The sequence below is a fragment of the Candoia aspera genome, chromosome 14, assembly GCF_035149785.1.
Source record: "Candoia aspera isolate rCanAsp1 chromosome 14, rCanAsp1.hap2, whole genome shotgun sequence".
Lineage (NCBI taxonomy): Eukaryota > Metazoa > Chordata > Lepidosauria > Squamata > Boidae > Candoia > Candoia aspera.
The window spans coordinates 19,162,302-19,184,812 of record NC_086166.1 but is presented as its reverse complement, the minus strand read 5'-3'; the positions used below and the strand labels follow the sequence as shown (position 1 = coordinate 19,184,812).

The 22,511-nt window shown below is 48.8% G+C and overlaps 1 protein-coding gene across 3 annotated transcripts in view; it reads right to left on the bottom strand.

Annotated features, from left to right (window-relative positions):
* The window catches only part of TNRC6A (trinucleotide repeat containing adaptor 6A), a 53,302-nt gene that overhangs the window by 10,505 nt on the left and 20,286 nt on the right, over positions 1-22,511 (bottom strand). For 2 of the 3 annotated variants that reach the window (XM_063314652.1, XM_063314653.1), the window contains 13 exons: positions 19,673-20,026; positions 15,072-17,648; positions 13,835-13,999; positions 13,397-13,578; positions 12,631-12,711; positions 12,408-12,459; positions 9,937-10,079; positions 8,974-9,120; positions 7,579-7,710; positions 5,549-5,668; positions 5,355-5,441; positions 4,606-4,813; positions 2,506-2,637 (listed from right to left, as the gene is read on the bottom strand). In XM_063314652.1, the coding sequence (XP_063170722.1) occupies positions 2,506-2,637; positions 4,606-4,813; positions 5,355-5,441; positions 5,549-5,668; positions 7,579-7,710; positions 8,974-9,120; positions 9,937-10,079; positions 12,408-12,459; positions 12,631-12,711; positions 13,397-13,578; positions 13,835-13,999; positions 15,072-17,648; positions 19,673-20,026 (4,380 nt within the window). The remainder of the gene's footprint in view (positions 1-2,505; positions 2,638-4,605; positions 4,814-5,354; positions 5,442-5,548; positions 5,669-7,578; positions 7,711-8,973; positions 9,121-9,936; positions 10,080-12,407; positions 12,460-12,630; positions 12,712-13,396; positions 13,579-13,834; positions 14,000-15,071; positions 17,649-19,672; positions 20,027-22,511) is intronic. The other variant, XM_063314654.1, reaches the window with a different exon arrangement.

Here is a 22,511-nt window from a genome sequence, read left to right as displayed (position 1 = left end):
TGACCAGCCAGGATCAAAGCAATGGTGAGTGCAGGTTGGTTACAGAAGGCTTTTTCAAAGAGCAGGTGCCCAGTCTATGGTGCTGGATGAAGGTAGAGTTGAGCTCATGCAGCAGTTTGGCAGAACTCCGGCAGAGGAATCCCCTAGAACAGGGGTCCCCAACCCCTGGGCCAGGGACTGGTGCCAGTCTATGGCCTGTTAGGAACCGGGCCGCACAGCAGGAGGTGAGCGGTGGGCGAGCGAGTGAATTTACAGCCTGAGTCTTTACAGCCGCTCCCCATTGCTCGCATTACCGCCTGAGCTCCGCCTCCTGTCAGAGAAAGCAAGCCCATTGGCTGCTATCTCCAAATGGCATGAAGGAAAAAGAATAAAAGGTCAGGAAAAAGAGGAAGCGCTTGAATCATCCCGAAACCATCCCTCCCCTCCCCACCCCTGGTCCGTGGAAAAATTGTCTTCCACAAAACTGATCCCTGGTGCCAAAAAGGTTGGGAACCGCTGCCCTAGAAGACCACCGATGTTTCTATTGCTCCTGTGGAGTGAGTACAGATCAGAAAGAGGTACGTATGTTTGGCCAGCTATCCATTTAGAGAAATTTTGGGGGGAAGACTATATCCCAAATGGACCTTAGAAGGCCAAGTAGAAACATTTTTTCTCAGAAAAACAGTTCAGATGAAAAAATGATAGCAGGACACCCAAAGAATGCAATAATTGAGTCTGTCAAAATGTTGCGAGATTAAGGCCTTTATCCTTTTTTCTTCCTTTTTGCTCTGGTTGGAATCAGGCAGGGAAGACTTCTTGGAGACTGTTCCAGGGAGTATAGGTCCACTGCCCAATACTGTGAAAGGACTGATGCTGAGAGGACCGGTTGTCTATTTTGGAAGAATATATGGTACGGAACTGACCGATATCAAGGACAGATGCCCTTCAGAAACAGAATAAACATGAATAAGCAACCATGATATTGGGGATCTTGAGACAACTGAAGATTTCACTTCCAACTACCTTGACAGACAAGAGGCTGGTCCAGATCTTGAGGAGCAGCAGCTTATCCTGAGTCTCCTGAGACTGACTCCCACGCCTGAAGAGCAATTGGTGAGGACCGGACAGTACAAACTGGAGCCCACCAACACTGGCACTAGGCATAGAGGAGTCAGAGAAGGCCACTGTGGAGAGGAATCTGAGGCTGCTGGAACTGGTGAAGCAACAGGGCCTCTATCCCATTTTTCCCAGTTGGAATCAGGCAGGGAAGGCTTCTTGGAAGACCCTGGGCTCTTAAGGGGTGATTTCCTCTGACAAAACAGAGAACTGAGGACCCTCTGAATTCATCTGATAATTCCATGAGGAGTTATCAAGGGGGCTGTCAGACTAGGTTTGGAGGAAAACACAGGGACTACAGTGCCTTTGGAATCTGTGGCCCTTAAGTTTGCTCCCACAGGGTGGCTTGCAAGTAAGACAGATGGTTGCAACGACAGTCTAGTGGATGCTTGGCAGTACAAGCATTTACAGTGTGTCCTTCAGCAAGGCAAAAAGTTTCATCCATCCTAGGGGAAACGTTTGTTCTGTAACATCTGCCCTTGTAAAATGGGGCCTTGAGTGCCAAAGGTTGGATGGGAGGACAAGGTGTGCTGATGAAACATTCTAAGGATTTTTGAAGGAGAGCTGAGAGAAGATTAAAATAAGGAAAGATTTTTTAAAGAATTTAATCACAGCAGAAGAATGACTGGTTCAGGAAGAAACATATGAATGCTGTGGCAATTAAAAAAAAAAGATGAACAGGATCTGTGGGAGCTTGTGTTGCCATGTAGGGACAGGAATCCCACCAAACAACTCTCCGAGGCACCAAACAAGGCTGTGCACAGGTGCATAACCCATGTGTGTGAATTACAAGCTGCAATGAAGAACATCTGGAAATCCACTGGCATCCCTGAGCATGAAAGGGAACCTCTACTCTTATCAGCATCAAAGAAATTGTATTCTTATACTAACTTAGCTATTTGGAAGTTCTTCCCGAACTTAACTTCTTCTTAAAGAGGCCTGACAGTTTGTTACATCTCTGAACAGGTAGCAACTGGCAAGCAGTAACCGTTAAATCCCCCGACTCCAAGGATGAACTATGACATTTCACATCCCTGGGGTCCCAAGTGGTTCACCCAATCATTCTCAGACACTGCCCATTCACTGAGCCCCACGTGTCCTTGCATGCTTCACTCTCCTTCAGGGCACTCAAATTAAATGCTTGACTTTCACATCAATCCACAGCTTGAGAAAAAGCACCAAAAGTATACAGCCTTCTGTGGGCTCTACTGATTTGCACCATCTGATTGAACCACATCTAATAATTCTTGCTAGTTTTTAAAAATGAAACCCTGATACTCAGGTATTTTCTTTGCACATTTCAAAACTGGTAACATAACGTAACGTAACATAAAACATAATGTAACTAACTAACATCTGGCCACTGGGCTCCAGTAGAGGCTTGTTCTACTCATCCTGGTTTAAACTTACCATTTTTGCTGGCATTCTGATCCAGAGATGTGTTGGCGGAAATACTGTCCACAGTTGTCCACTTTCTCAGCCGGGACTGCGGCTCCTTAATACTGCCCATATCCATATTTACATTCAAGTTTGCGTTCAATCCTGCATTAAGGGAATTGGTGAGAAGAAGAACAGCTTACTTTCTGGACCAGATCGTTCCCGTTCCTTCCCCCAAGTGCCTTCCCTTCCTTGTATCAGGCTAGACGGAGCATGAGGACTGGATGCCACAAGACCCCTGCCTCAGAAAGCAAAGCAAGAGCCACACACACCACAAAACTGCACTAGAAAAGAGAAGTGCCACAGGGAGGGGAAAGAGACCACTTTTCTTAGAAAACTTACGAAGTTTGCTTTTCTAATATGAACTTCACCTTTAATTTCCCCCAAAGCACTTACAGTAGAGGCAGAGCAATAGATGGGCCAGGAAAACCAGGCCCCGAGCTACTGCAAATGGAAGCCAAGAAGTCTTGGCAGAGAAGAATTAGAACCACCTGGTCCCCTCTGCTGCCTCAGCGGTGCTGGGATTTAGAAGCTGAGGACTGTTGCAGAAATGGGGAGGCCGTTTTCAGAAGGCTCCAGGATTGGATCTCGAAGTTAAGGGTGGAATTGTCAGGAATAAGGCAAAGAAACTATGCTGAGCCAGGAGTGAAGCTCCAGACTTTACTGTTGTTACCCTACGAACAGAACCTTGCCGAACTGAGCAAAGTGAGCAGACTCTAGTTTTCTAGGCCCCAGAAACTCTAAGGCGGGCCCCGCCTGACCTTCCTGGCCAGGCGCCCAGGGTCTTCCACACCGTGGGTGCATTTCTCCCCCGGGAGGCGCCCCCTCCTCCTTCGCCTGTGGTCTCCGTAACGGCACCTTCCCCCCCAGAAACACGTCCCGTCACAGGAATTCAGGTCCAGTCTTAAGAATCTGGAGAAAGCTTCCTCGTTCCAACCCTGGAACAGCACCTACCGAGAGCTGGTAGGAGCTTACTTCCACCTCATCAATCAATCAATTATATTAATCAATCAATCTGTAATTATATATGGAGTCCATGGCCAGGGCCATTCTGGAGGAGTAGCAAAAAAGTCTACAGCAAAATAAAAAATGACTTGGAGAAAGAGGCGGGAAAATAAAATAAGGCTTTGTGGAAAAAGGAAGAAACCAAAGGATGTGAAAAATGACTGTTTACCAAAACAAATTAGCTAAAGCCAATTCCTGCTAAAAGAACATAGCAAGTTGAATTCTGTATTTGAGAAGTCTTAAAGCAACTAACACCTTTTTTGTGCGACTAGGAGTCAAGCGTTGACTCCTGGAGGCTGCCTGGATGGGTCCCGGCGGTTATCTTGGCACGGTTTTCAGAAATGGTTTGCCATTGCCTTCTTTTTCCTGGGGCTGAGGGAGCATAACTTGCCCAAAGTCACCAGCTGGCTTCGTGCCTGCGGCAAGACTAGAACTCAGGGACTCACAGTTTCTAGCCTGGTGCCTTTCAATTTGCGGCTGTCTGGGGTTGTGGAGGACTCCACTGACTTGACAGGACTGTGTTGGGCGTCAAATAGCCCCATCTCCTGTGCCGGACTAGTTAAAAAAAACGTTCTGTCCAACTCCCAGAGAACTAGCGCGCTGAGCTGATGCAGCAGCTCTTCTCCAACGGAAGGGGGCGGGTCCAGCTGAAATCGATGTCAAAGGTCGAAGGTAACGAAGGAAGCGCTTCCCAAACGTTTTCCTTCATTACCCAAAACCGCGTATCAGAAAGTCCTCTTTACCCAATGTAGGTAAAACACCTTAAGCCAATGCAATGGGTTCGTGTGTCACTGCCCAAAGAAAAACCACTTTTACCCAATTTTGGGTAATTCACCCAGGTTTGGGAAGCACTGCTTTAGAATACCATTTCTTCACAATACTGACAGGTCTTCGATGTTGGGTTTTACTGACCGCAGAAAGCACTTTCACCAGCAGGATAAAGCCTGGCTACAGAGCAAAGCAAATGGCTTAGCTAGACAGGCAGCGGTCAAACCCAACTCCAGGAGACCAGTGTCCATTGCAAGATCTCAACCACCTGATGCACATTTGCCTGGAGAAGATACTCACCTACAGGAAAGTTGCTGAATGCGTTGATTTGAGATGGCCCTTTCTGCAGCTCTTGGTTAGCATGGGGCACAACATTCTCCAGGAAGGATTTTATGGCAGTCTGATGGAACTGCTGTTGCGATGGAGGCACCTGCTGCTTCATGAGCAGATTTGGATCAAGCTGACAAGACGGTGGCATCGTTTGTTGCTGCATATTGAGAGAGCGATTCTTCAAACACAAAGAGAGGACCAAATGATTAAAGGAGTTGTGACACACTAAGCACAATCCACCAGCAGCATGATAAATACACCTCCTGCCTGGAATTATGGAAAAACTAGAGTTGGGTAAATGAGATAGTTTCTTGTTCGGTCAGAAGACCACAACAGGGTCAGCTCTAAATGATGAACATTAGCAATGAACATCTAAGAAAATCAGTTCTCTATTTAGGCCACAAACTGGTTCCACTGCATAGACCGTTTGTCTTGCACATTCAGTTGGCTGGTTAGCATGAACATCCTCCACGCTTTTGCTGTGAAAAACCAGGGCATTTTCTTGGATCTGAATAGAGAGGACAGAGCAATATGGATATTCTTCCACAGTGCAAAGTGTCTGGCTTCACGTTCCACGGTGAGGTGCCCATCGCAACTGGTCTTTGTGCCTCCAAGCCAGCGTCTGCTTTTCCAGAGGTTCCAGACCTGCTAGGAGGGATCTCGTGCAAGGCCACCTGTCTGAAGATAGAACCTGTGGAGAAACACACCGCACAGCCCACCTGCTGCTGCTGCTGCTGCTGCTCCTGGCGCCCACTTGCAGGCAGGCTCCTCTGGTTCTGCACCTTCCTCTGCTGGGCCAGCAGCCGCTGTGACAGGAAACCGGGTTCCAAAAGAGGTGAGAGTGAGGACGGCATTTCCTCGTTCAGAAGACGGGTCTCGCGGGGGTGGGGGGGACGGTCAGATGTCCACTTACCTGTAACTGGGAGAGCTGGTTCAACTGGGAGAGCTGGCTCAACATGGCTACTTGTTGTGGGCCAAACAGTGAGCTGAGGCCCCCGGTGCTTGGTGCATACTTCAGCAATGACACTGGAACCTAAAGCACCGAAAGAGCATGCTTTGCCACGGAAGTTGCCAAACGGCCAGGAGTGGCCAAGTGCAGCCACCAAGAGGAAAAAGCACCTCTTGCACATCTTGACGGTCACCACTGAAGTTGTTCAGTCGCTTCGGGAGAGAACTCTTTAGAGCAAAGAGGACGACAGGGAAGGGACTTGTGGCACACAGAAATGCCACGTTGGTTTGCGCCTGCTGATCTGTGCTTTTTCTTGCTTTGACTGGGCCCAAGCCCTTTCTCAGTGCAGGATTTTAAATTAAACGCCCCCCCCAAATGCCTGTTTAGCCTCTCCTCAAATGCACCTGATCCTTGGACGGGATCCGACCATCACAATCAGTGGCTGGTTTAACGGCTGAACTGCTCTTACGGTTAGGAAGGCTTTTTTATCAGCCAGAATCTGTCTTCTTGGAGCCGAAATCTACTATTCTGTGACCTGCGCTCCGGGATGAGATAACAGGACGTCACTTTCTTCTGTACGACACCCTTTCAGGTGCTTGAAAAGTCCTGCAGGTAGTTCCTAACCTATGACCATTTGTTCAGCGACCGTTCGAAGTTATGATGGCGCTAATGTGATTGCGATCTGGGCGCCTGACAACCGGTTTGCATTTAGGACCGGTTGCAGCGCCCCACCACGTGATCGCTGTTTGCAACTTCCCCTGCTGGCTTCCCCAGAAAGCCAGTGGGGAAGCCAGAAGGGAACGTTGCACGTTGCTGGGGTAAGTCTCCCCCACCCGTGCATCCTCCCCGAGTCCCTCTGCGCTTGCGCCAGCCAGTCACGCACCCCCACCTGGCAGCAGCCACTTACCTGCCTGCCAGCCTGCTTGTGATCCGCCTGGGATTTGCAACTTCCTGCCAGGTTCCCCACTGACTTGGTTGTGGGAAGCCAGCAGGAAGTTGCCTCACCTAACGACCATGGGATTCAATTAACAATGGCAACTGGGACTGCAGGGATTGCTGTCCTTAAGCGATGTGGTTGTGCTTCACAACCGCATCGCTTAGCAACGGAAATTCTGGTCCCAATTGCCGTTGTAAATTGAGGACTACCTATATCTTAATTCTAATTCCTCTGCTCTCTCTTTGTAGGCTGTAGTTCTTAGTCCACTGATCATTTTCACTGCCTTTCTTTGATCCAGCTTGTTTGTTTGAATCCTTTTAAAGAGATACTGGCCAGAACTGGACACAATACCCGAGGAAGGATCTAATCAATACACAATGAACTGGAATGATTAATTTCTATGATTAGGAAACAATACTTCTATTGATGCAGCCTAAAATTAGTCTTGCCTTTTCAGCAGCCACATCAAGCTGCTAACTCACATTCAGCTTGCAATCAACTAATATTCCAAGTCTTTTTCACAAATACTATTTATTGCTAAAGCAGGTATCCTTTATCCTATACCTGTTCATTTGATTTGTTTAGTTATAAAAGAATTCTGTATCTCTTGGTTAAATTTCTGCTTTTTTCTGTCCCTCTGAGATTTTTCAATTTTGTTTCTGTCTTCTAAGGCTTAGTTGCTTCAAATCTTATCTAAAATCTGATAAGCATTCTCACCATCCATCTTTTCACTGAGGTCTTTAAGAGCAAAGGGACCAGAACCCAACTTTGCCGCACGCACTGGATACCTTACTCTCTGAACATGACTTCTGTACCAGCTACATGTCATGCCTGCCAGCCCATGCTTAATTAGCTTGCTAATCAGAATACCACAGGGTACCTTGACAAATGCTTGGCTGAAATCAAGATATACTGCTTTGCTAGCATTTCAGTCTGCTAAGGAAGTTACCCCACCAGCATGCCTTACACATTGGGAAAAAAGGCAACCTTTCCCTTTCCCTTCAAACTGCCGCCTCAACCTTGCATCCGGCCACAAAAATTCAGGTGGGAGCCTCACCTGAGGGGAGAGTAATGGAGGAGGCACTTGAGCGCGGGGGTTAGGCTGAGAGGAATGAAGAGGCTGTGCTGGAGATGGCTGAATACTCCGGGGCTGTGCTGTGAGATTTCCAAACGTACTGGGATTGCCGTTCTGCCAAGGGAAAGATGATGGGTAAGCAGCTGCCCCTCCTCCTGAGCAGCTCCCCCACGAGTCAGGTACTGGCAGAAGCCCCAGCCCCCAGGGTGGGCAGGTGTCACCCCTCATGCCCCCCAGGCCTGCTGAAGGAGGTGCCTGTTCTACCTGCGGATGCCTGCAGAGGGTGCCCCCCCGGGAGTCACAAATGCTGCATGACCATATGCCTGGTGACTATCCAGCCCAGCAATGCTTGGTTTCTTAAGAGAAAAAGTGTTTCAAAAATGTGTGCTGGGGAGCTGAGGTGTTCACTCACTGGGCAAATCATCACCCCAGACTTCCACAAAAAGTCAGTCTTACATGCACGATGACATAACCAGGCCTGGGAGTGTCTGTCAGGAGAACTTCTCTCACAAGGCTGTCGGTTGCCCACCCTCCCCATCTTGGGGGTCACTCCTTCCTTGCCCGGGAACAATGAGGCCAATTCAGTTGAGAGAACAACTGGTCTAAGTGAGCTTCTTCAGAATGGAGGGGACATCAGAACCATGATTTCCCAAGAATGGTGGTTGGTCTCTGCTCATTTCAAGTGATCATTGTGGAAACTGCAAGTTTATGCCATTAACCCTGGGTGATCCCAGGGAAGGTCAAGCCCCAAATTGAGACCCTTTTTACTCTCTTTCCTTCTCCAAACCTCCCTTCTGCAAAAGGATAAAATTCACATCCCTTCCTTGAACTTTTCAAAGGAGCTGCCAACTCAGAGTATAATTAGGTCCCAAATTAAGATAAAAGCAGGCAGAAAACAGAAGCATGGTTGGATGGTGCTTGCCTAATCCGGGAGTATTTTAGCAAGTGGAGACCCAAAGATTGAAGGAAGCTAGGAATGAAAGGAAAAGGTGAAAAAGAGGAATGCCAATCCAAGCCTGAGGAAGCGACATAAGACAAGCCAAAGAGCGAAGGAAGATATTCTCCAAGCCTGGCTGTTAATGCGGAAGGCTCTCCCAGGGGAAAGGACGTCAGGCGGCACAGTGGTAGTGGGCCCCATTCAGCCCCAACAACCAACTGGGGAGAGGTTGCCTGAAGACGGTCCTCTTTTTTCAGAGTGGGGCTTCTCTGGGAGATCTGGGTGTGGGGAGCCCCCTGTGGGCCCTGGGGCTCTTGCCCCCTCCATGCTTGTTGGGAGAGGCTAAGGGCCGGTACTTCCACAGACCTGGGATTCCGCATTAGCGGCTGTGGACCCACCCGAAAGCCTTGCTGCGAGGTCCTGGGAAAGGGCAGCCTTACCTGTCTGGCAGAATTCAAGCTTTGCACGCTCAGCCCTGTTAGGGAGCCGAGGACGTGGTTAGGTAGTACACTGCTGGGAGGGGGAAACTTCCCATTCTGACTGGGCATGAACGGCACGTTTGGGGAATCGTCTGCTACCAGGCCATCCTGGCAGGGAGAGGCGCAAGCCGAGCAGCAGCAGCAGCAGGAGGGAAGAGGCCGACCACAGGAACAGACGCGGAAAACAGGAGAGAGGTTAGCGTCACCACAGGGCCAAGTCAGGCGTCAGATAATAAAACCATTTCCCATTTACACCAGTCCTTCCTGAAAGGAGCAGAACCAACCAGGGAGGTGCCAAAGATGCCATGCACTAAGTAGCTATCTTGGGTGCTTTGTGTTTGGGCTGAAATGTGCCTGCCCAGGCAGGGTGGGCACACCAGGCTTAAAGCCAGATTGGCCATTGCTGCTGCCAACAACCTCTGCCTCAAGCTTGGCACAGACTGCCTGGAAAAGTGGGGGGAAGGTGCCTGCCTTGCTCCACTTGCCTTGTAAGACCCCCTCAGGAGTTTGTTCCCGCCAACATCTGGAACAACCAAAATGTTTGGGGGTTTGGTTCTGCTGAGCTGCAACCTACCTGGAACAGTTTGGCAGAAATTCTGGAACACAACTTTTTTTTTTTGCTGCTTTGGGGTTTGAATTGAAATACATTCTGCATATTGTGCATAGCCCTAGGAGGGGCTCCTCCCTGAACTGACAGTGAAAGCAGCGATGGAGCAAATTAACTCGAAAGGGAAAAGGCAAGCCAGAGGCACCAGTAACCCTCCTGTCAGAACGTGCAGCCAGCATACGGTGCTGTCTCTTTAGCTGCCCAGCCCAGAGGCCCCACGAATCCACCCCAAAGGAATGGGCCTGAGGTCACTGGCAACCCTGGTGCCCCCCCACCCCCCAGCCTTTAACTCTTCCTCCAGAAGGACAGACTCTCACCTTATCGAAATAAGGAATTCTGTCCACGGAAGGCTCTTTGGAAATCTGGGGACGGGAGCCAGGGCTTTTCCCAATCCCCCGGCTGCCTTCGCCAACATTCAGGTTATGCTTCTCCACCTCCATCCGCTTGTCAGGCAAGATTCCTGAAGGAAGAGGAAAGGGGCCCCGGAAATACTCTCAGGCACCCATGCTGACATTCAAGGCTTTCTGGAATTCCACACAGGTCAGGAAAGACATTTCTTGTCAGGTGGAAGGGGGGCAGGCATGGCGGTTTAAAAAGCCCTGTCTTGCTCCCCCCACCACGTTTAGACCGTCTGAGGTCATGGCGGTGTCACTGAAGAGCAGAGATGGGCAGTGTTTGGATCTGAGGTGGTCAAGGCTGCCCTGGAGATACCCCACCTCTGCCTCCTTGGAGTTAAGGAACCAACGCGTGTCCCCGAGCCCACCAGCTCCTTGGCAAGTCCAGGAAAAGGCTCAGCTCCCCTAAGGAGCTGCCAGCCAGCCCAGCAAGGGCACCCATGCCAGATCTGAAACCCCTTGCCTTTTCTGGATCTGAATCCTGCATATGCTACAAAAGGGTGGCATAGGGCAATTCAAAGCATTTGGGGCTTCTCATTTCTCCCCTTTTTCGTCTGCCAAAGAGGCCCCCTGGAGGTTTTAGTGCTGTCCAGAGTTATTGCTGGAATGAGCTGTAGAGGCTGGTGAGCAAAACCCACTTGTGAAGGAACCCAAATTACAGCCTTCCCTCACCCTGTGATCTAGCTTCTCCTTAAATACGTGCAAAGAGCAGATCCCAACCCTACTTTCTTTTAGTATGGCTTCCACCATTAGGTGCTCCTATCCCTGGGGAGTTTTTTTCCTAAGATTCAAACCTAATTAGCTCAAATTCATTATTTTGTGTCCTGCTTTCTGGAACAATGGAGGACAGGCCCTCAGCTGCTAGCCCGGGACAAACACCCTTTCTGATCTTTAAAGAGGGCTGTCCTATTTATTTCTGTATTCTTCAAATTTCTATCACCCACCCTCTCTCCCCAAAAGGGGGCTCTGTCCTATCCCACCTCACCCCTTTTCCTCCAGACTAAACACATCCAATTCCATTCCAGTCTCTCTTCTTAGTTTCTGGCCCCCTGGGCTTACTTGCTGCCCTTCTCTCAACTTAGGCTGTGGTGAACAGAACCAGACACAATTTCAAAGTTGGGTCAGACCAAAACAGAATAAAGTAGAACTGCTTCCAGTGATTTGGAAACTGTTAAGTCTTTTGATTCTGCCTAAAAACACACTTGCTTTTTTTATTTGCCACATCACCCAGGGTGATTACTTATTCCAGGGTGTTCTTCAAAAGGCCTACCCATGTGTCCCCTGTCCTCTACTGGTGCATTTCATTTCTGGTTTCTAAGTGAAAAAGTTTGTGTTTGTCATCTAAATTTTGTTTTCTTCTTTCCAGCATCTCTTTAACAAACAAAATACCAATTAAAATTATAGTTCTATCTTCTAGAGGACTACCTTCCCCACCTCATTTTGTGTTACCTGGAAATCCGGTAAGCATTCCCTTTGCTTCTTTATCCACGTCACCGATAGGGACACTGAACAGCACACTAAACTGTATCATGGATACCTCACTCTAATTTGATGAAGAACCACTGATGAGCACTCTGACTGGTTTTCAGGCCTGTTATATATGATTATGATTGTCATGCCACCCAGCCCACACTTAACCAGTCCAGGGGCATTTTATCAAATGCTCGGCTGAAATCAAGATGCAGGCTGTCTGTGGTATTTCCACCAACTACTAAGAAAATTACCTAACTGAACCATGAGGCTGATTCTAGAATCGCCCCGTCGCTCTGAATGTGGTAACGGACCGGTCTCTCCAGGATCTGCTCTCGAGTCTTCTCAGTTCTCCGTATTAGACTGGTGAGTCTGCAGTTCTTTGGGTTTTTCCCTTCTCTGAAGAGCGACAGCTCTCCCTTGTGCCCTTTTTGATCTTCACTAGCTTTTCTGTGCAGTCACACTGATTTCTGCTATCCCCCCCCCTTCTGTAATCATTTGCAACTATGTCTTTGGCATCTCCAATCCATTCTGAACTCCTTTTCCATGTGCTTTTTTTAAAGAAGTCAGTGAAGAATCACAGTGTTGCTACTATGTCAAGGTTGCTACTGAGTTCTGGGTGGCTCCTACAGCCTAAAACGAAGGGCCCGTGGACCGTGTATGCTAGGCGACACCCAGCTGACCCAGACCGGAAGACGTCCGTTAAGGCGTGGGAAGCAGCATGTCCCAACGAAAAAGACACCTCTAATCCTACAGCTGACTGGGGGAATGGTTTGCTTAGTTTAACTGCTGTGACAGGAAGTAACAACAACAACAGAGTTATTTTAATGGGTTCACCACCAGAAACTTAATAAATGTTTTAAAAATCTGAAATAACACATTCTAAGCCACTTATTTCCATCCTAACCTGATGCTTGCCTTACCTCCAGATAGATCTATCTTATTGCTCTGCATCATTTCTTCTGGCAGGTCTCTCTGGAGAAAAGAATGAGATTTGATTAATCAAGACAGGATCCGCATGCAACCTTTCCACCTTTCACAAGGAGAAAAGGCGGTCCTCAAAGAAAGACGCACGTGACCAAAGGGCAACGGGCAGTTGGTTAAGCAAAAATGTATGGGAATGTTCTCTTATTCCGCCATACTTACAGGGAACCCAAGATTTGCAAACTGCTTCACAAATGGATTTATCCACATTTCATCTTGCTTGTTTCCATTTTTCATTGTTCCCTAAAAAAAAAAGCATCAAAACAGCAGGAAAACATGTTACAGACATGAGAACGTGCCTCTGCAGAAAAGAGACTGTGGTTTGGCTTCAAACAGCAGTGTGCTGGGGCAGGAGAGACTCCTCTAGCTCAGCCTGGTCAGAAGGGCAGGTTACGGACCTAAAAAAGGGCCTAAAGGCTTCGTGGGTTCACTTGCGCTTGCCTTCGGGAGCGGGAATCAGGTGGCAGCCAAAGGGCCAAGCAGATTCCTCCCAGCTCTCTCTCCTCTCTCCTCCAAAGTGTGGGCAGGAAGACCACCCCATCCCCAGCAGCCAAGAGCCATCCCCGCTCCTCATCCTGACTGGCCAGGGCAATGGGAGATCGGGATGGAGTCAGCCTCCAGGGCTTAGCATCAAGGCTAAGAAGATGTATTCCACCAGGCAGCTTTGGGCGCAGTCCGTGCGAAGTGATACACAGACACAGGGAACTCAGGGAGCTTCAGATACTTTCCCAGCAGAGACAACAGCTGGCAGGGGACTTGTCTCCAGGCAGAGAAACCGGAGGAGGGCCTCTGCTCTCTTAATGTCCCATATCACCTGCTTTCTTATTACAGTACAAAATCATCCATTTCTGCAGGAAAAGGGAAGATCCCAGTCCACCCCGCCCATTCTTGGCATAAGCGTGCCCCCCCTCCCACCTTGCATATTTACCTTAGAAGGCAACTTTTTTGAGCACGGTGGCCAGTGCAAAGGTGCACTGGCATCTTGCACCGAGTTGCTGTTCCACATTCCTATCTCCACGTCCTCCTCCTCCTCCCAGCTGGCTGGATGACTTCCTGCCAAAGGCACATCACCCCCACACCAGCCATCGGGAACTTGTACAGACTTAGGTCCTGGGTGGGATAAAGTCAACCCTCTCTTAATTTATCAACAGTCAGGTTGGGCTGCTCTCTCCCATGAACTGCCCCTGCCGTTTGCCAACAGACCTCGCCCAGAGCCACCAGCAGAGGAAGGCCTAGTCCAAATCGCCCAGCGCCAACCCATAGGCCTGCGGCTTGTAGGGACAGCAGCATGTTCTGGTTTACCACCAATCCCAAGAAGCCCTCCCAGAGGCACTCACAGCCCCCCTTTCACCACAAACATTCATACCTGTTTTATGAGGAGCCTGCTGCCCGCCAGAGGCGTTTCCCCAGCTATTGGCACCGGTGGAATCACTGACAGACTCTCCCCAACTTGGACCAGTGTCAACAGGTTTACCCCATGCTGATGTGCCATTGTCTACTGTAGCAGGTGCAGGAGGAGGTTCCCCCCAACCTTTCAAAACAGATCCAACTTATTAGCAAGGCTGGGGCTTAGTTAAGCAACAACTGGTTGTTTGAAAAAAAAATACGAGAAAGAAACGTCCAGAGGAAGCAGCTCAAAGTAAATGAAAAGTTCACAGAGTTCTACCCCAACTGAAGTCACTCGTTACGATGAGATCAGGTCGTCCCCATATTAAAGAAATCCTTCTGATAGGAAAACACTGTATGTGGTATTTTGTCTTGAGGAAAAAAGGACCCTGACACACACAGACAAGAGTCAACTCTTTTCCCTGCTTGCTTTGGCTTGAAGACAACCCAAAGATGAAACCTTCTGCAAAAACTCCAGGGACACTTTTCACTAATTTTGTGAAAAGACGATTTACCTGTCAAGAGCTTTCTGTTTTGGCTCACTAGGCCAGGAGATCCCAAGAGGGAGCGCTTAATCTCTCTCAAGGAGTTCTTGTTGTCAAGAGTTAGGGTTCTTCCTCTTTCCAGCATGGACCCACCTGCTATTTTCCAGTCAGACCTTCCACACAGCACACAGGAGAGGCCCCTGCTGCCAGCACTGATCCGAGCCTTCCCCCAATTCCACACGCCACAGCAGGGCACAGACACAAGCTCTCCTCTTCTGCTTGTGACTGCGCTGCCCTTCTGTCACGAACCAGAGGGCCCCTCTGGCGACACTGTTTTGAGTGAGGCCAACAGCTCAGACCTTATTTTCTAAGGGCATTTAGGGAAAAGTGTGCTTTAACACAAATAGTAAGTTAACCCCCCACCCCCACCACTTATCACAGGAGAACTGGCTGAATGTTTTTGGTTTTTCCCCCGGGGTGCTATTGTGCCTTAAGCCATGCAAGGCTTAAGGCACCCGTTTGTCCCACCCCTCTTGCCCAGTGGCTGAAACATCTGGCCCTGCCCACTCTGGGATGGGGCCTTGGGGGCAATAGAAGATGCTGTGGGAACCATGGGGCGCCCACCCCTGCTTTATGGAGGCATCAAAGTACCCTTGAGGGCAACCCTTCCAGCGATCCAATTCTAAAGGAAACGATGAGTTTCTTAGGAAGACAGGTGCTGCAAAGACTTACCGGAGTTACTCCCAGCCCCGCTCTCCACACCCGCTGTGGAACTCGAAGGCAGCCCCGGCTGATGCACTTGCGCTTGCTGGTCTGATCGGCCAACGGAGGTTGGGGTGTTCTTGTTCCACATGTTCACATTTTTGTAATTGTATTTGCTTGGATCGCCCCAGGCAGAAGTTCCATCGTCAATCTCAATTTTACGACGAATGGACTCTGGGGATGGTTCTTCCCACCCAGTGGGCTCTTCTTCTTTAACGGGGGCTGGCATGGGTCTCCCCAGCCACCCTATACCTGATGGTTTGCTTGCAGCAGCAGCAGCAGCAGATGGGCCCCCCCAGCATCCAGCATCTTGCTGCTTGCCCCAGTCTGGGGATCCAGAGGACTTGGAAGCCTCCCCCCAATTCTGTGAGCGACTTGGCTTGGGGGATTCCCCCCACGCCAGGCTTTGATTTGGCTTGGCAGTCTCCTCCCACCCGGAAGCACTGCATGGCTTCGTGCTGCCGCCGTTCCCCCCACCCCAGCGTCCAGAGTTTGATCTACCAGGCTCTTTCCAGCAGGAGGTTGACCTGTCACTGTCACTACTGCCAGAACTGGACTTCTTCAACTCGCCCCAATGATTGTTCCTCATGTTCTCCCCCCAGCCATCAACAGCTGGAACAGCCCATCCTGGGCTTGCTTTTGGCCCTTCTCCCCATCCCTGTTTGAGCTTTTCTGCGTCACTCCAGGTCAGTGATGAAGACCGGACCTCTTGGCCTGTTACCCATGGCTGACTGTTCTTGGCCAGTGCAGGAGCTGTGCCCTCTTCCCAACCTCCTTGGCTGCTGGAGACTCTGGAGTCTCCCCATCTTGTTACAGATTTAGGCTCACTCCACCCTGTCCCAGGGGAAGGACTGTGCCCATGTAGATAGGGCCTCTCCGTAGCTCCCCCTGAACCGCAGGCTTGGGCCACACCTCCTCCCCAGGCTTCCGTTCCATTGTCAGCTTTCTTTTCACCCTTTGGGGTCACCTCTGTATCCCAGGCTGTGTTTTGTTTTATTGGGGTTTGCCCCCAACCAGAATTGGAAAGGACACGTGGATCCAGATCAGTTCTGTTCATTATACTTTGAAGCAGTGTTTGCTGGTCAACTTTCCTTCTTTCGTGGCTTGCCCCTTCTGTGGTGGACCGTTCCTCGGGGCCTTCAGGATTGCCATCACTATCTGCAGGACTGGCCTTAGTCCATCCCCCATTCTGTTCCATGGCCTGGGGTGCTGTGCAGCACTGGGGGTCAACACCTGCCTTTTCCTCCTCGGCAGACTTCCATTCATTGGTAAACATCTTCCCATTCCCACTGAGGGCTTCAGAGGAATGATTACTTGGCAGTTTGTTCCATTCACCATCTATTATGTTGGCATTTTGGGCAGAACCTCTCCGGCCTCCTCCAGGACCCATTCCACTTCTAGGCCCCCAAGCACCATTCTGGCTATTGCCCATGCCTGCCACCTCCCATGTCCCTGTTCGCTGATCCTCCCTTATTTCCAAGTTTGAGCTGCTGGTCCTACTGAGCCCAGGCTGCATTGGGGTTGCATTCACAGTGTCACTATTAGCTTGGCTATTTGAGTCAGAACAGGTGTCTATGGAATAACCAGGGCCATAGGTACCCCACCTAGTACCAGGAGTCCCACCACTTTTTGCATCACCATTGCTCAGGTGCGAGATGGAAGTGCCGTTTGTTACTGGAGAGGCTGGAGGCTGCGGCCGATTACTTTTGGCGGTCCTGCCCCAGGTCCCAGGCCCTGTATTACTAGCTGGTTCAGTTGTCTGCATTGAACCAGCGGGGTTTGGTAAACTAGAGGTCATAAAGTTAGTGTTATTATTTGGTCCATTCACTTCGTGGTTAGGGTTCTGAGGCTGCCCACTCCGTGAAAGTTTCCTTGTACCATTTAGTTGGGAATCACAGTTTTCCTGGAGGCTGCCCCAGGAGCTGCCAAGGCTAGAGTTCACGCTCTGATTGTTCACCATCTGAATGGCACCTGTGCTGCAGCTACCGTTTCCTCGGGACCCTTTCAGGGCACGCCCGCTACTCTCCAAGACAGGCCAGGCACCACAGTGGCCATTTGACGTCAAAGTGCTGGAATTTAATTCTTCATTGGATGAATTGGGGGTGCCCCAAGCATTCACTCTACTGTTGCTACTTTCAGATATACCATTGGAAGCATCTGCTGGAATTGGACCAGCACTCATAAGGGCACCGAGAGACACACCCCACGACCCGCTAATGCTTCCGCTGCTCACATTATTGCTGTTGCTACTGCTGACAAGCTTGGTCTGATTACCGTGTCCAATGCCATTTTGTAGGCTGCTTACTTCACTGCTCTGGCCCCGTGAGGCCATAATAATGTTCCTCTTGGACCCGGAACTCGAGGCAGAATCAACGTCCACACATTCTGAAGCCAGCTCCAAGTCACTGCCGGCGATCGAGGGCCATGCCTCCTTCTCTGACCCGTCTACAACAGTCTTATCCCAGTTTGTGCTGGAGTCACTACTGGAAAAGATTCTTTCCCAGTGAGCATTCTCATAATGGGATCCAAGTGTGCTGTGGTTCAGATCTAAGAAAAATATAAAGCATTACTGCAAACACCGGGCAAAAAAAAGCACCCAGGAAGGCAGAGAACAGACAGTGCTGGATTGGCCTCCCCGAAAATGGCATAGGGCAGATGCCTGCCACATTCTGGACAAAATGAACCAAGATGCTTAAAAAGAGCTAAAGATCAGAGCAAACCGGCCTGGCTATTGCAGCCTCCTGGGGAAGTGCTTCTCACCCATCTGGCCCTCACCCATTCTCAGCATCGGCAGCCTCTGCCTCAGACTTCCGTGGCTGTCCTAACAGTCAGAAATCACGCTGAGACGAGGAGTAGGTCTCTAGTGTTTATTACTGCTACATAAACAGAATCCTAACAAACTGAAGAAGCGTGGGAAAAACCCAGACAGATAAACCCCCAAAAGTTAAGGCGGGTCTGTTCTGTGTCTCTTTGAATGGCTGCTTAATTCCTCAGTACTACGCATGCGTTTTCCCCCCTGGATAGAGGCCCCTTCCAGCTCACCATCAGTACTCATGACATCAGCCTAACCCTCAGCCCTCCGTCTCCACACTGGCCGTCCCCGATGCCTCTGCTCCACGCTACCTCTCCTAATTGGATTTCTTTGGGTCTGAGGTTACAGTGAACACGCTGCAGCAATGTCTGCTTTTCACAGTTCAAGTAACCATGTAGAACACTAATTTGTAGTCATGTTAACTGTGTTCTGAAAAGCATAACATAGTAGTCTTTCTGCATCAAAAACCAGGTGGACAAAAATAGTCTAATTCAGTTCCTTTTTAATACACTTAAGATAAGCAGATGGGTATGTATTTTTGGCCAAAATCTTTATCTGAAGGAACCTGGGTAAGGGCCAACAATCACATGTTGTATTTGGTGTTCCCTAAATGCTTTTTCTCCAAAGCTGTCAGAGGTTTGTTCAGAAGCCATAAAATCACCTCCGGGACTTCTCCTCTGTCATGGGTTGTAAAAGAGGGAGGGGGGCTCACTAATTACTGCTTGGGAAACTAGAGACATCACTGAATGACACAGCGAGCCGGAGTCAGGCTGTTGTGGCTAGCGCCTTATCAGAAAATGGACACCGAAGAATGCAGCTGGAAGTTACGTTGTAAAATCAAAGCAGTTGTAAATATTCAATTTCAAAGAGAGGTGGGAGGATAGGGCAAGAAAAGGAGGGAATTGGGGAATCTTATTCACTTGAGTCTTTGCATGGACAGGGGACTGTATCTTACAATAAAGAGAATCTTTACTGAAATCTAAAGAGCTTCAAGAGAGATTTCTTGCCATTAGGATATCTGAACCCACGATCCTCACAAAAGCAATTGTAGCCTTGGATGATACAGATGTTTCATGCAGCTGTTTAAGCCAACATTTCAGAATCCTAAGCAACATGTTAGTTATTTGTCTCTCCTCTCTGCTGCCAGATGCACCACAAACTCCTTAGTCTCATCTTCAAAGTCTGGCCTGGGCTCCCCCTCCCTCGGCTTTTCACTCTGATACAGCAACACATCCCTACTTGCAATCTCCACTTCCTGTTCCCTCCCCTCCAAAGCTCCCTAAGATCAAACTGCCCAGCAGTTATGCCCAAAACATTGTGCCAGGCTGCCTCTTCTCTGCTCCAATTCCTCCATCATGCCAGCGAGTGGACACCTGAGGAAGAGGATACTATTCAGTGGAACCTGGAAGTCCTCTAATGCGGGAAGGCATTTGTGCTGCTCTCCCACAGGCTGGTACTCTATTTCCTACCCATATTTCTGAACAAGAAAGGTGAGCTCTAGGCAGACCTTCCATTTTTCCAGTTTACTGTTTAGCAGGACGTGGGAATCCAGCCACTGCTGGGATAAGGCTGGCAATCCCAGAGGGGCCTGGGAGCTTCTGCAGCTGCCCTGCCCTGTCTCCTTGCAAGACAGTTATCAGGCCCTCACTGGGCAACCAGGCTCTGTCTCCATGGCGGGGTGCCCAACCACCTTCCTTTCCTTTATGCCGTACAGACGGCAGACACTCCCAGTCCAGGTGGGCCTGTTGCTCGCTCTCACCTGGCTGCGTTTGGCTGCTGCTCTGCACCTGGCTGTCAGATACAGGCTGCTCGTGGACCACTGCGCTCTCTCCTGACTGGCTGTTCAGCAGTCTAGACGGTGCCCGCAGGTTGGCGGCAATCCCTGGCAGTGGCTGTCCTCGCTTCAAGAGTTGCTTCTGCTCCTGGTGCCGGAACCGTGGCGGTACTTCGCGAGCTGGGTAGCGCGGCGAAGATGGCTGCTGTGCTTGCGGATTGTTGCCTGCAGCCCGTTTGGCATTATTGTTGCCACTAACGCTGCTGGTGGCTATGGAAGTGGGAACAGGGGCTGAGGCAGGGAGTGGCTGGCTTGTACCAGGCTTTGGGGGCTCTAACACTGTCCCACCAAGAGAGGAGGAAAGAAAGAAGAATGTGTTTAGTACATTTATTGCAAACATAATCTCTTAACAAAAAGTAAACAATGTTCACAAAAAACTGCACAAAAGGTCGAAATGTGGCTATTAAATTACCGGGCTACCTGAGTAAACCTTTATTTAAGGTGAATTACTTTATTTACTGAGGCTTATATGCCACTCTAATCACAAACAACTCTGCATTTCAAAAGGTTCCACCCTGACAGGACTCATTCTACTGCTCCCAGGGATGAAGCCTCTTGATCAGGTGATCTGAAAATTGATCTTCATAATCTAGTCAACATATTTACGAATGCCCCAACCCCCAAACAAATACAATAGCATGACCACCACAAGTAGAAGTTAAGAAATGCTCAAAAATTTTTGTTTACCCAATTTATCAACATGCACTTCATTCAAAATACAAAGAAACATTATTCAGAAACTTCCCAACAAGAAAAGCAACCCTTTATTGGACTGGTGAAGAACTGGCCAACGGCGCCAAATTCCTTTCCTGCCACAGCAATTCCTGGCAAAGACGCACCATGAACGTCCAGTTCCACTCAGAAGGCAGAATGCTGCTACTGGGTCAGGCCTTGGAAACGGAAGCTGCCTGCAGGTTCTTTGGGTACAGCCCTCCCATTATGAATGGACTGGGACCTCTCAGGGAGGATAGAATGAACAGGTGCAGAGACAGGAGGGACCAGGACCTCTCAGTTGCTTTCTCCAAGCAGAAACATAGCCTGGTGGCCCACCTCCTAAGAAGAGTTGCTGAGGTCCTTAGAGCCTTTCAAAAGATCAATTCCTGCTCTTCCTTTCTGTGGGGTGGGAAAATAATATGCAGGAATTATGGCCTTATGCTAATATTTTGCCTTCAAAGAGCACATGGAAAGCAACGAAAAGTGCACCTGGAGAAATGGAGGAGCAGGCCAACTGCTGCTGCCTCCAACTCACTTCTCTGGACCACTTTCAGGCTGAAAATGAAAATCTATGGTTGCGAAGAGGCAAGTGGAAGAAGGAGAAGACACTGAAGGAAGAGGACAGGAGAAAATTAGAGAAGTCACATGCATAAAGGCTGCTTAAGATGGAGGACAGATGAAACATTTTAAAAGAAAATGGGAATGCAGTGGGTACAACCCAGAACACTGTGATCCTCAGTCAAATCCATGCCCAGCTATGAAGTGGGTTCGGCACTTTTCCTCAGCCACTCCGTTGCAGGGATATGTAAAGTTAAAGGGAGAGGAAGAAAAACTATAGCTGTGAGGACTCTCCTACAAGAAGAGAGGAGGGATGGAAATGTGTCTAAAGAATCAGGGATTTAACATGAGGCTATCTGGCCTTTTTGCTTTCGTCCCTTGTCGTCATCACTTATTCACCGTCACTGCATTATGCCCAGTAGAGTTCCCCTTTACTCTTACGAGGGATCAGCTAAATCAGAAAATGCACGCCTTGAACAATGCCTGATGGCAGATTGGTGTTTTTTTTCCGATAAGTTGAACAAAACTGCTGAAGCTGTAAGAGCCATAGGGTGCAAGCACCTAACATTTTTAAAATTGCAGAGGGTACACCATTTTTATTTCTGGCAGAACTTAGAGGCAAGAATGACTGGATAAAATGGAGTAGTAAGTGGATCAAATTGCACTGCGATTAGTTCAATGGTTTTGTTTTCTAATCATGTTTTACGTGGATCAATCTATTTAAACTAACAGTAAGCAAGCCTATCAGCATGCTGCTATTCTGGCGGAAGGAGGGGTAGGTAAGTGCCAGCTGAGATAGGAGTAAAATAACACTGAAAGCTGAGAAACTCTTCTGAAGCTTACTGACAAAGGAGAGAAAATAAAAAGTTGTGTCTTAAACCTATGCAGGTTTAATGAATTAATCCTTTCTGAACACACAGAGTGGTATCTAATCAATTATTTATTTATTTATCCATTAATTTTATTTATTTATCTAATTTATCCCTGCCCATCTACTCCCGTCGGAGGACTCTGGGCAACCGATTAAAAACCATAACCATAAATACACAAAATAAAATACAGTAATAAATAATATAAATAGAGGTAAAAATAAAGAATCCAAGTGGTGAAGAATCTAAAACAATTGCACTATTCTTCCAGCTAATGATTTGTTTCTACTCAGAATAATCCTAGATGTAGGAGTAGAGCTGTGTTAGTCTATGGTAGCAAAAAATCAGGAGGAGGCTGGTAGCACCTTTTTCAACTCATGAAAGCTTATGTCTTTTAATAAGATTTGTTAGTCAAAAAAGGTGCTACCAGAATCCTTCAGAATAATTCTGCAAGCTAGAAAGGTTGCCAGGTGTGTTGCATCAAAGCTGCTACCTGCAAGGATCTTGAGCACCAGCTAGTGGCCCTAGAGATGGAGCTCCGCCTGTTTGTTCATATATTAATGGTTATGCATTAACACATGTTGCAACATTTGGTGCAAAAGGGACAGAATTACATTAGCTTG